Genomic DNA, 12,702 nt, shown 5'->3' with positions numbered 1-12,702 from the left:
TAAAATATATTTTATTTAAAACATCTTCCAAATAAAAAAAGAAAAAGACAAGACCATTGAGTTTCAAACAAATGCACTGCACGTTTGAACGTCTTACAGTCTCGGATGCCTCAGTCAAGTATAAATAGTCTCTTCTTTGGTGCCACCTTTTGATCCAGCATGTGTGTACAGGTACGTGAGAGCGAGCGCTCTTTGTTGCACCAGCTTCAGCTCTTTCCCTGAGAAAGTCTTGAGGGTTTTCAGGTTGCAAACGATCCACCGACGGCGTCCGGTCAGCGCCTCACTCGCAGCGGACCGAGTCCTCGCATTTTCAAACAGTCTTTCCCATCTTTAATCTGACAAAGAAAAGAAGGAAAAATGCTTTAGTGATATATATTTAAAAAACAAGCAATACTGAATAAATCTGCACCAGATTACTCTCCTCTCCAAACACTGTTTTTTTTTTTTTTTTTTAACAACTTTGCAATTGGAGGTGTTGTCTGTCACACCATATGAAAATTACAAACATACAGCCATCTGTTTGAGGAATGTCTCAGCGAGCTTGAAGCATGTATGGTACATTAAAAGGTGTTCAGGATTCAATTCATTTCAGTTCAATTCAAATCAGTTTATTCATCCCTGAGGGGCGATTCAAGGCGCAAAGAGTAGCAAGACACTCACAGCTACAAGAGAAATACATCACACTAAAACAAAAAGAATGTGTTGCTTAATGTCATCAACAAGTGATAGAAAAAATGTTAAAGTGGCGATGCACCAATAAATCAGAGAGCAATAGGATTCAGATGAAGGAAATCATAAATTATTTGATTTTTCCAACCTGTAATATATCCAAGAGTCCCCATATTATTTGGTCAACCATCAAAATGTAGTTTTAATTAAATAAATTAAGAAAAAGGTTAGGGACATATGCTTTGATGGATAAATAGGAATAATTTTGTAAATTTTTTTATTTGTTGCTTGATTCCAAACAGAAGCCCTACAGTACATTCTTAACAAAAAGAGAGAAAGAATGAATGAGGGGAAAAAAGAAAAAAGAAAGAAAGAAAGGAAGAAACACATGGTGTGTGCCAGAAAAAGCCAGATCAGTGTAACAACATTAATAAATCCATTAAAAGTTTTATTGTGCAGCTCTGAATTGGCTGAACATCAACAAAACTTGATGTAAGAAGAGAAACATGCAGAACATATCAATGCATGGCAGCTGTGCAATAAAGTCACTTTTAAAAAAATGAAGAAAAATAATAAAGAAAAGACAATTGTGGGCAGTGAAGGGAAATAAATTGTGTCTGTGTTCTGCATTTAGTGGTTTCTGTACAGTTTAAAACAAATTTATGTGGAAGAAAAGAAGAAAAACTGTTCTGAATTGAAATATGAATTTCAAAAACAATCCGTAGTTTTGGACATTTTTCTAACTCTCGGAGTTTTTGTTTGTTTTGTTTTGGTATTTCTTGTTTTGTTCGGGGTTATTTTGTATTATTGTGTGTTTTGACTTTGCAGCAACAGCTTAAAGTGCAAAACATTAAAATTACCGCTGATTGCACCAAGAGCGCTGCAATGCGCAAGTGTTCGCCACATGAATCTGCCATGTCCTCCTGCTACGTTTATGCAGAATAAACGTAATAAGCTGATAAGAATAAGCTGCATAAATATATTTACCCCTTTCCTCTGGTTGCTCAAGCAGAAGGTGCAGATGGTGCGCGGCTGCTTCCCCGCGCCCTCGCCCTGCGCATGGACCGCTCCGAGGCACGGCTGTCCCTCCGCGCCCGCGTCCCCGATCAGAAGCACGTTGGCCAGGTGGGAGATGTAGCTGGACGCCAGTCGGAGCGTTTCGATCTTGGAGAGCTTCCTGTCCACCGGCTCGGTCGGAATGAGAGTCCGGAGGGCCGTGAACGCCGTGTTGACGCTCTGGGTCCGGCCCCTCTCCCTGGCGTTGGCCGCGCTCCGCTGCTTCATCACCACCGCGGAGTCGCCCTCCAGCTTGCGGGAGATCCGCCTCCGTTTCTCCGTGGAGCCGCAGTAGCTCTGCTCCGAGCTGCCGTCGCTCTCGCTGCGGTTCTCGTCGTCCTCGGAGTTGGTGACGGTGAAGTCCGAGTAGATCAAGTGCGTCGCCACGGGCCGCAGCATGGCGAAAGTCATGGTGAAAAGTTACCAGTGCCTCCTTAATCCGCTTCAGAGTCGCTCCGGAAGACAAACCAGGCCGGCGAGATGCGTCTACATTTCCATGTGGGTCTGAGGTCCTCGAACCAAAGCTTGTGAGGAAGCTGCCCGAGCCTTCATGAGGCAGCTGGAGCTGGCCTGCTGCAGGGTGGACGGAGCCGCAGGTCAGCTGGACTCTTATAGCTGGATGGGAGGAGCTGCGCTCACTCTGGTCCCATGCAAATGTTTATTATTTTAATATGAAATATCAAGTTATTAGGAGCAGAAGTGGTTCACACAAGACAGCAGCAGTTTCACACCAACGATGTTTTAGATTAGGAAGAGTGAAAAATATCAATATTTGGTGGAATAAACCTTGATTTTTAGTCATGCGTCTTGGCATACATTCCATCAGTCCTTCAGATGTACGGAAGAGGATTAGGGCCACTGAAAAGCAAATAATTCTGACTTTAATCTCAGAATTTTGACCTTTGGTCTCAGAAGATAAAAGAGAATTTTGAGATTAGAATCAGATTTATTTTAGTGGCCCAAATCATTTCTGTACTGCTGGGTTGAGGGAATCATCTAAACAGTATTTGCTTGTCAGGGAACATAAAGGTTGTCATATAAAGTCGATTATTTCAGTAAAGTGGTCTTAGTTTTTACTACAACTTCAAAAACTCAAGAAAATCTTGAAAACAGCAGATAAATACGAGGAAAATATTTATAAATTATTTCAGTAGTTTTTAAGAGTGTAAAAACAAAGTTGCACTTTTTGCCACATTTTAGTCACAAATTGGCACAAAGTAGTGCATTTTTAAGAAATGGAATAAAAATGGTAGAAGGTTGTAAACATTTTTGCAAAAATAATTTGAAAGGGTTCAAATATCTCCAGCCCCCTTTTACTGTGATAACCCTAAATAAAACCAAGTGCAACCACTTCCCTCTATGTTAGTGATTCTTATCAATACAGGAAAGGAAAGAGGAACTGCAAACCTACATTAACATTGTTGTTCATTGAAACCTGGGATGTCCAAAGTGTGGTTCGAGGGCAATTTGTGGTCCTTGGAATGACTTTTTGGGCACTGACAGCAAATGAAGAACGGTACAACTTTGGCGCTCTGGCATTTGGAGCTGAAGCAGGTGAATACTTGTAATTCTTTTCAAGATGAAATGTTTTATTGCAAGTTTATATCTTCTTAAATGGAAAATGTTAAGTACAAAACAAAGAATTTTTCTTTTTTTGCTTTTATTTTTATTTCATTGTCAGTCGTGCCACAAACATCAAGTGACTTTTTACACAGAAATACATTTCCACACAACCACAGATGATCAATAAGCCAATCATTGCTTCATATTGAATGGATGAAAAAGTAAAAACTATTAGTTAAACAATCTGCCAGTGGAGGAAGACATTTTAACATAATATGGGAAAAATATTTTGCTCCACTGGCAGATTATTTCACTTACAGCTCATACATTTTAATCAATATTAAGTAATTATTTAAAGGCTCGGATATCTTACTGAAAAGTTAATTGTTGTCTTCATTCAAGTGTATTAGAAACTAGACCAAAAATACTTTGTAAGATTTTGTAGTTTCTGCTGTGTATTTATTCTGATTAATCACATAAAATCCTCATAAAGTTATAAACTAGTAGAGGTTGCAAAGTGGAAAAATGTGAAAGATAGGGCTACAAATACTTTTGCAAACCACCGTATATTCATTGAAGCACTTCTTCTAAAACAGTAAAGGTTTTAAGTGTTGCACCAATTATTCTTAGTCAAGACTTTAAGAAGTTTGGAGTATTTTTAGAGGCATTTAGGGACCAATTATAGTCAGTGTATTTTCTGTCCTGATATGTTTATTGCTCTGCCACATGCAGAGATCTGCTTTTATTAGCTGGTAAAACAAAAAGTGCAAGATGTTCCTTAATGCAAATACTCTCTTCAGGGACAGACATTACATTTGTGCATTTATTGTAAAAAGCTAGTGTTCTTGTTAGAGCAGCGGCTCCTGCTGGGACGTCCTCCGGCTTCAAGACAGCAGGAGAAAGTTAAGTGTGAGTAAATAAACAATGAACAGATGATCCTGGAATGACAGGGATTTATTTGCTTGCTGCCCTGGGTTCAAAACAACAAAGTGGTGGCAAATGGATGATTTAGTCCCTCCAAGCCACGTAAACTCAAGCTGGCAGCCAATTCAGACACTTCAACGTGCCTCAGCTGCATCAACAGTGAGAGATCAGACGCCCTGAGTGCCAGCTGAAGGAGCACACAGGTCTGTAGGGAAGGTTTTCCCAAACCTTTCCATGCCATGGCCCCGCAAACAACAATAACTTCTGGCAATGACGCAAAATGTGTAAAGAAATGACAAAATTAACATTTCTTTTCTCACTTTTATTTAGTATTCAATAATTATTACATTCATTTCGCATACATGCTGCCTCATACCTTCTGATTTTTGTTGTACTCAAGTAAAAGTAATACTTCAGCATTTAAAAAGTAAAAACAAAAAAAAAGTATTTGGTTAAAAATATCTACTCAAATACAGAGTAACTGATCAGTTTATTAATCACTTAATATTTAAAAATTACCAAATAAGATGGATAAAATATATAGATAAGTGGAATTTTTTGTGTTTTAAAGACCAATAAGTAACAAAAACTATATATATTTCACAAAATCAGGCAAAATGATTGTTTTCCAAATCAGTTTCTTTCTATAAAAAACTTATCAAACTTGAACCAATATTGCAGGTTTGTGTCTGACTGGTGAATGTTTGGTTAAAACATGTTTGTTTTTCACTCAGTGGGTAGAAAATTCGGAAAGAGTAAAAATACTTCAAAATAAAATTACTTAAGTAAATGTAATGGAGTAAATGTGACTGCCCAACTCTGGTTCCCAGGTTGAATATCTTACCAAGTTATTCTGACTTCATTAATCTAGTGTTGAATATATTACCACATAAGAAGTTTTTAATTAATCCCATCAAATTTGATTTAATCCACAGTTAAGGTTTTGTATATTAGAAATATACAAAACCACTAGAAAATAGTGGTCGTCCTTCGGTGTTTTTCCCGTCAGAAACTTTTCCGTTTTCAGCTTTAGGAGTAAAATAATCTCCTAATTTAACTGGCAGCCAATCAGAAAGATGAGAATAGCAAATAACTTTTTCCTGAATTTCCCTCCTGTAGGACAATAAAGAATATTTCTATCTTCTGTCTCCACATTCAATAAGTTATTTTAGCTCACATTTTATGATAATCCTTCAAAAATTGATATTTATTTTAAAAAATCAAATGTATGATTTAAAAATGTATTGGATTTTGTTTCAATTTTTCTTCCTCATTTTCCATCATTGTCTTGCCCAATTGTAAACCCACTGTTTCAGGGGACAAAGACCAATACAGGGTTCTCTTAAAATTTAAATGATCTACTTTTTTAAATTATTGATAAGGTAGTCTTTTCTTGCCTTCAGTTAGAATATCTAGTGACTAAACCCACCAAATGTCAACAAATCCTCCAAACTATTAGCCAGTAAATGATGCTGCAGGCCTCGCCTCTTTGGCTAATTGCACATATCATGAACTCTTGCTGCGGCTGTAACGGATAGCAGGCTGTGGATGCATGCAGCGTCCAAATGGAGCCATGAAATGTTGTTGGCCGAGATCAGTTAATGCTGATGAGGCGAAAGCATGTTGGTTTAGCCACCCGCTGAGGTCCGGGTCGTTGGATTTCTGAGCTCTGGGAGAAAACAGCAGCTCTGTTTAAGACACAACAAACTGTTTAAGCACATTTTCCTTCCCGGGCTGCAGGTGCACTGATTCAGTGATAAAATAATACCATAAATATTGGTTCTTTGATTACTTTGGTATTACAATAAAAGTTTTTCTTGGATAAAATGTCTTCACAGCTTCTGTAGACAGATGTCTCATTTAGCTTTTATTTTTCTTTAACATGACACTTCCAGTGAAGCCAATCATGTTAATGTGGTTATTATGCACACAAAAAATACAAAATCTTTTTCAAGTGATTTTGATCTATTTTCTAGTGTAAATATCTTACTTCAAAGAAGGCAAAACTAACTTACAAGTAAGTTTTCAGCTAAATATAGGAACTTATTTTAACTCCTTAATATTGATGAAATGGTTCTACTTCCTCTAGCAAATTATTTCACTTATAACATGGAAAAAATGTCTTGTTATAAGTTAAATAGTCTGGCAGTGGAACTAGTACTGTTAAAAAAAACCAATATAAAGGAATTAAAAGCTTTAAACAAGACCTATGTCTTGCGGAAAAGTCGCTTGTTTTGTCTTATTTCAAGTGTACAAATATATTTGCACTAGTAACTAGAAACACATCCGTATATTCCATTTAACACTCAATTCATTACTAAGTTAGTTGAAAATTATTTGAAGATTAATCGTTTCAGCCTTGGCATATACGCACACAGAACATTTAGAGAATCTTCTGAGTTCTGCACACATTTTTAAATACTCAGGTATCATTATGAACACAACTGTTGGGGAGAAACTCCAGAATCAGTCATTCTAAGGGTCTTACATTCCTGCATGTTTAAGATAATTTCCTCTGCTAAAACATCTGATTTAAATCAGCGGGACATTAACAGGCTTCTTCTAAGTGTGAGGTTTATTATATGAACAGAGAAACATCTGAAACATGCAGGGCAGTGGGCTGCAAACCCAGAGGTCAAGGTCCTCAGATATACTTGTCTCAGTGAGTCTTTTCATCTTGCTTCTGAGAAAGTTGTGAGATTTTAAAATCCATCCAGTGATGATTCAAAAAAAAACTCATCAGAAGATGATTTGTTTTCTTCTTAGGTGAGAAAACATAAGACGTGTTTTAGGCTTAGTTAATCCATTTAGATAAATGCAGTAGTCATTTGACAACCGTATGCTATGTTTACAGTAATTAAGGCATTTAAACATTTGATTAATCAATAACGGAAATAATCAACAACTAATTTAGTAATTAAATAATTAAATACAAAATCTTACCAGATAGTTTAGTTTCTCGTGCAAATATACTAGGACATTTGAAACAAAATAAAACTAACTTACATGTAACTTTCAGCAGAATAAAGAAGTTTGTTTTAAATCAGTTATTTCTTAATATTAATAAGTAAAGTATTAGTTCCAGAGTCAAACTATTTCACCAATAACAAGACATTTGAAATAATTTGCCAGTTAAACTAGTTTTTTTTTCATTAATATTCATGAATTGACTTAAAACAACCTACAAAATCTTCCTGAAAAGTTACTTGTTAATTAGTTTTGTTTGATTTCAAGTGAACTAAGATATTTGCATGAGAAACTAGACCAAAAAGATCTAGTAAGAGTTTGTGTTTTTGCAGTATACAGACGCTTGCTGAAAGAAAAACACAGTCAAAGCAGCAATTAATACAAAACTGTACAAAAAATACATTCACATTTTGCATGCAAGATAAAAACCCATCTGTAAAAATGTTCTATAGAACTCAAGTTTCACCTGATTCAAACTGTGAAAAAAATAATCTATGAATAAGTTTTTGTAATCCAATTATTAATTAATCAAAAAATAAACCAACAGATCGGCTGTACTGAGTATTGATGTTCAGTCCAGCAGAAAGCGTTGAGCTTTTCAAATGTTGATGTTAGATGTATTTGCATCCTTTGTTACAAATGAGAAAGACTGTCGTTTCATTTTTGAAAGTAAAATATTGATACTCTTATTTTAAAAAACGAAAATTGAATTATTTGCATCTTTTAACATATTCCTAAAATTGTACTAAAAGACTCACATGCAAAATCTGCAGAATTTTTTTTATTCAATTAATCGTCAGAATAATTAAAATAATCATTACTTGTGGCCATACATTTTTTTGTGACAAGGAAACATTCCTTGGCTGGGCAAATCCCCGTGTAAATTTTTAAGCCGGCTGAATCACGGCCCTGTGTTTGAAGACTGTGTGCCAAATAAAACCTATTGCTATTTCATCCCAAGTATTCTTTTACACAGCTACACAGAGAGAAAGGTTGGACTGCAGTGTCTCTGTGCGGTGAGGTCAGAGGATCAGTGGATCAGTGGAAACGGCATTGCAAATCTGGCACAAATTACACGCCTGCTGCCACCGGCAGGCTGAGGGAATTCCGGATAGGAAGCTGTGAGAAATCCTCAGCCACTCAAACACCTAAAGTTAAAACTCTCTCAGGAGGATTTGGCTGGAACGCTCTCCAGAGGGGAACAAATGTGCGAGCTGGCGAACCGGAGATCATTTTTCAGCTTGCATTTTTAATGTTGACAAACGCAATGAGAGGGCAACAATAAACTGGGGAGACGGGTTCCTGTCCAAACTAAGTTCACTTTTAATTTCTTGAGCGCAGTCCAGCGACTGGGAGCCATCTGAGTTTTTAACGGACACTAATTTTGAGTTTTATTTATGGCTTCTCCATGCTTTTTGGCTACATGAAGAGACTAAAACGGCATAAATCTTTTAATATAGTTAAAGTTTAAAAACACGTCAGTATAGTGTTCAGAAATAGTGTTTAGCTTCTAAGCACCACAAATCTGGAAGAAACTTCCAGAAAACTGCAAAACAGCTGAAACACTGACTTCCTTTAAATCAAGGCTAAAAACTTCACCTTCTTAGAGCTGACTGACCAACTTATTGGATTTGTATTGATGATTTTGATGATGGCATTCGACAAAAAGTAAGTAAATTACAGTTACCACTTGATTTCACAAGTGGTAACTGTATGATGTTTTTATAACTTTTTTACATCACTCTGAACTGCCTTACTGCCAAAATGTGCTGTGCAAATAAATTTCATTGATTGATTAATTAATTAATATTAAAGGAAAAACTTCATGGTAAGCAGTTGTGGAGAAAATACTCACACTGTAAACAATATACTTAAGTAAAAGTATAAATAAACATGCACCAATGTACTCTAGTAAAAGCAGAGGAACCACATGTACATGTTTACTTGAGGTAAAGAAATTAATTGATGAATTAATTTCCTGAAGCAATGGTCTAATGGTCACAATCACAAGTTCTGCTGGATGATGAATTGTCCCAGAAGTTATCACAATAAACGATAATATTGACCATTTTAAGTAATATAAAGGTAATATAATACAATGATGTAAGAATATATTCTCAAAGATTTATCTTTAAATTCGAATCAACATTTAACATTAGAACCGGAAGACATTTTAAATATACAAAATAAATAAATAAAATACCAGAAACGACCAATAAATTAAGCTATAATCAGACTCTGTAAACAAAGTTGTCCTTCACAAAGAACCAACCTGAAGACTTTTGTCATCCAGTTTTTGGTAGAAAGGTAGAAAGAAAAGAGAAAAATGATAAATTATGCAAATAGAAAATATTCAGCTTGTTTGTTCACCATTGCTTGGATGCAATTCCTGATTTATAAAAACCAGAAAACATCTGCTTCAATTAGTGTTTTCACTTATCAGAAAAACAGGTGAAGAATGACCAAAATTGCATTTTTCCACTTAATGAAACCTTTAGCCTTATCTTAAGGCTTTTACAAATCTAGCGCCATTAAATATTTATTATCGCTTTTGTTACATAGTTTTGAATTAAAACATATTCTGCTGGATAGAAAGACAATGTGATGAAAAACTAATAAGTCATATCTAGTTAGTAATGTGACAAGAAACTTGTTCAGACTTTAGAAATCACCAAACACAGAAAAGAGGAGAGAGACATGAAAGAAAAAGATTAATATTAGTAAAAGCGGTGAAAGAGCAGAAGAAAAACTGTATATTTTTGAAAGTTAATCTACAAGTCAGCTGGTGGCCATCTCCAGTAGTCAATGAGCAAGAGGTAGGGTCACAAAGGTCACAAGGGTCACAAGGGTCGCAGGGCCTGGACAGGTCACCGTTTCATCCACAGAGACACACAGGGTAGACAAACATGCACACACACACTAACATCTAAGAGCAATTTATAAAGACCAATTAACCCAGCATTCATGTTTTTGTACTGAACTGGGAGGAAACCAGAGGACCTGGAGAGAACCCATCCAAGCGTTAGGAAAAGCAAGTTTAATCTCTAAAATTAGCTGTGCTACAACAAAACATGCAGCAGTAAAGATGCCCAAAACGTGACTTCACTTTGCTTTACTGACCAAGACTCCATATTAAAAGCAACGTTTCATTCAACACACTGGTAAATTTCAAAGTTTATGACTTTAAACATGTTACAGTGGGTCATTGATCAGGTTAACTTCAAGTGGAGCAACAGACTTTGAGTTAAGGTTCATCTGTGGATTTAATGTCCTTTAAAAGTCAAAAACTGGGATTCAGGATGACCTACTGGATGTCTCATTTTTGGGCAACTAATAAGAAATATACAACATCCAAACATTACTTATGAAATTGCTATGTGCTGCTAGATGTGGAGATTAATTGCTTGCCTTAAATGGAAGTTTTGCCATTTGTAAAGAGTAGATTATAATAAAGGTGACCAATTATGCTTCCTTGAACAGCTTAGTATAGGTCCATGGTTGTTCATTAAATTTTTTGTACAAAATAATTCTTACATAATGAGATTTTAGTGTCAGTCTGGGCTGTCACTTTAAATCCAAATAAGCTGCTCTTGGCCATACCCCCCAACTCCACGTTTCCACTCACACATAAAAATGGCCGCAAACAGATTTGCAATTATACAACTGTACATCTTTGAAAAGCATTAGAAGAGCCTCCTGCACAACCAACAAGAATGCAGCAAGTGATTTCTGGATGTTAAGTCAACAACAAAAAACACTTATCATTTCCAGCAGCCATTGTACAACGCAGCTGACCTAAAGTAATTGAACTCTACTCGGTGATAGGCTAAACTTGCGTGGGGTTGCTAGGTAACGGAGCATAGTCCACTTATTGTGAGTTAACAATTGGGAAGTTTTTCAGCTGTTGTTAGCAGAACTTGAGACTCAAATGAAAGTTAAAAAACTTGTAAGATGTGAATTTTGCATAAAAGATTCCCTTTAAAACCTGACTGTCACAACTAAAAACCGAATAATAGGACTTATCCTGACTCTAATAGAAGAATTAAAAAAATGTCTTAAATCCATCTGAAGCTATAGCCTTGAAAAATCATTCATACCATTTAAACTTTGCTGCATTTTATCATGCCACAACAATACAGTTTGTTGTATTTTGGGGAGATTAAATATAAAATTTGAAGCAGGGTAAAAATTCTGATGATTTCCAAAGCATTAAAAAATAACCAACATGTTTTCAACCCTTTATTGAGGATTCTTTGTTGCTCTTTTTCTGGAAGATATGATTTGACTAGATTAACAGCAGATTATTTGAAAGATTTCAATGCTATGAGTGGCCTTGAAGGAGTAACACTGCAGCTCCTGCCAGCGACATCTAAAGTTATGAAACTGTCTCTGAAAGATGTAAACATTTTTTAATATCAAAAAGATAAATGTTTGATTCCCAATAACTATTGATAGGGTGACAGATGCTAAATGCTCAGATAAACACACAAGAAAAAATGACAGATTAAGGGTTACAGAACCAGTACGAGCAAAGGAACCCAGTTGGATTAATCCGTCCCAGGTTGACTGGGTTAAAATTCTGATTATTTTTGCCTCTTTCACCTGCAGGAGAGACTAGAATCCAGCTTATGGAGGAGGATCGTTTTTCAAATTTGTCACCATTTGGTTCTGGATCCAGAGTATGCCAGTGCCAGAAGAAAACCCTCCCAGGAGAGTCAACCTTGAGGCTGGGTTGAACAGATGTTGCGCAGTGATTTCCCTCCTCCACTGAGCTAAGAAACAGGACGTTCAGAACCACGGGTCAAGGAACGCTGTCCAGTTCACTGACAGGTGACACAACACAACCCAAGGCAAAGAGTAAAGCAGCTAAGTTTATCTAGGGCTGATTTAATGTGCATGGACCTGCTGGACCTCAAAGGCTATCTTCTTTTTAAAGTGCTTTTTCTGTTTACTTTCCAATCTTTTTCTCATATTTAGAATGTCAAGTTATGCAAGAAAGCCTTAATTCAAACTTTTTCATCTAAAGTAAAATAAATTATTAGAGTTTTGATCAAGTTAAATGTTTTTACAGGAGGAGTATTATGTATTTTCCAGGCCCGCAGTGCCAATTTGTGACACAATCAAGTAAATACCTTAGCTTCAGTTAATATAAAAATGCTGCATGTATTAAATATGACATAAAAGAAAAATTACTTCACAATTTGATGCTTTGGAATTGGGCCTCTGTCTCTTTAAGAAGCTCCTTCTCTTTCTAATACGCTGCGTTCAGAGTGCCATCACAACAGCGCTCCTCCAATATGATGTTTACAACCATTTTTAAGAGCACTGAAATGAGAAGTAGTTCCTATGAAGAGCTCAGCAGATGCACAGTCCGCCAGATGTTTGCTAATTGCTGCTGCTACTAGTCTGAAGGAGTAGCGTGGGAGACGGGTGGTCTGTGGAGAGGCGGAGCTTTGTGAAAGAAACCATTTAGGGCCAGCTGAATGGCTGCCAACAGAGAGTAAAGGATTTCTGAAACAGGCA

The 12,702-nt window shown here is 36.4% G+C and overlaps 1 protein-coding gene across 1 annotated transcript; it reads right to left on the bottom strand.

The window, feature by feature from the left end:
- Positions 1 to 2,447, bottom strand: tcf15 (transcription factor 15). Its single transcript, XM_055046318.1, has 2 exons — positions 1,657 to 2,447; positions 1 to 335 (listed from the first exon to the last, which is right to left on the bottom strand). The coding sequence occupies exons 1-2, from the start codon at positions 2,134 to 2,136 to the stop codon at positions 273 to 275; spliced, it is 543 nt and encodes a 180-aa protein (XP_054902293.1). The 5' UTR covers positions 2,137 to 2,447; the 3' UTR covers positions 1 to 272.
- Between the last annotated feature and the right edge of the window lie 10,255 nt (positions 2,448 to 12,702).

The sequence above is a fragment of the Poeciliopsis prolifica genome, unplaced genomic scaffold (genome assembly GCF_027474105.1).
Source record: "Poeciliopsis prolifica strain line A6 unplaced genomic scaffold, Auburn_PproV2 SCAFFOLD023, whole genome shotgun sequence".
NCBI lineage: Eukaryota > Metazoa > Chordata > Actinopteri > Cyprinodontiformes > Poeciliidae > Poeciliopsis > Poeciliopsis prolifica.
This window is presented reverse-complemented; position numbering and strand designations above follow the sequence as displayed.